General features: G+C 48.1%; 1 protein-coding gene across 3 annotated transcripts in view; it reads right to left on the reverse strand.

The window, feature by feature from the left end:
* Positions 1 to 969, reverse strand: part of LOC119594556 (furin-like protease 1) — a gene marked incomplete at its 5' end in the record, with an annotated part of 24,037 nt that overhangs the window by 18,235 nt on the left and 4,833 nt on the right. For all 3 annotated transcript variants that reach the window (XM_037943588.1, XM_037943587.1, XM_037943586.1), the window contains 2 exon segments: positions 3 to 96; positions 605 to 721. In XM_037943588.1, the coding sequence (XP_037799516.1) occupies positions 3 to 96; positions 605 to 721 (211 nt within the window).

The raw sequence follows: 969 nt of genomic DNA on the forward strand, positions 1-969 counted from the left end.
ACCTGTGGTGAAGAAGTGTCCGTTGTTGTGGATCTCCAGCTTCCACTTTCCCAGGGGCCGCTCACCCCACATGTGGACTGTCATGAAAGGCCACGACTGACGATACAAAGGAGTGTCAGTTATTTTTATCTTTCAGGATCAGTTTAGAAGAAATACGAAATAGATATCAGGTTGGAATATAGGAAAGAAAACCATGTTCTTCTCTCTCCATTACCAGATATTTTACTTGAAATATATCAATGAATTTTTTTTTATCTATGATGGTTTTTAATAATGATTTAGACATTAATTTACGTTTAATCGCCATTTGCAAACGAAAATGAAAAAGTCCCCTTGCCCTGGAAACCCAAGTCCCCTTGCCCGGGAAACCCAAGTCCCCTTGCCCGGGAAACCCAAGTCCCCTTGCCCGGGAAACCCAAGTCCCCTTGCCCGGGAAACCCAAGTCCCCTTGCCCGGGAAACCCAAGTCCCCTTGCCCGGGAAACCCAAGTCCCCTTGCCCGGGAAACCCAAGTCCCCTTGCCCGGGAAACCCAAGTCCCCTTGCCCGGGAAACCCAAGTCCCCTTCCCTGGAAACCCAAATCCCCCCCCCCCCCCGCGACTCACGTGGAAGCCCGTGCGGGAGTTGTCGTGCGGGCGCTGGGCGAGGAGAGTGGACTTGACCCCTGAGGGCGACGACAGGTAGATCTCGATGTCCCCTCGGCGATCGGCTGTCAGCGATACCTAAGGGTGAGGGGAAAGGAAGGATATTTCACACGGGCGAAGCGCAGGGAAATAAACGGAAACGAAAAAAAAATGAACATCGTACAGAAGAAGAGTCGGGGGAAAAAATGAAAAATCCTTTCAAGCACAAAGAAAAATTAATATCACAGGGAAAAAAAAAAGAAAGAAAAAATCATGCAAAACGACCGAAAAAATCCGGCGTTAAAATATTTAATCAATACCAAATATCCACATAACAGAAAGGAGAC

This window comes from Penaeus monodon, chromosome 34, assembly GCF_015228065.2.
Source record: "Penaeus monodon isolate SGIC_2016 chromosome 34, NSTDA_Pmon_1, whole genome shotgun sequence".
Taxonomy (NCBI): domain Eukaryota; kingdom Metazoa; phylum Arthropoda; class Malacostraca; order Decapoda; family Penaeidae; genus Penaeus; species Penaeus monodon.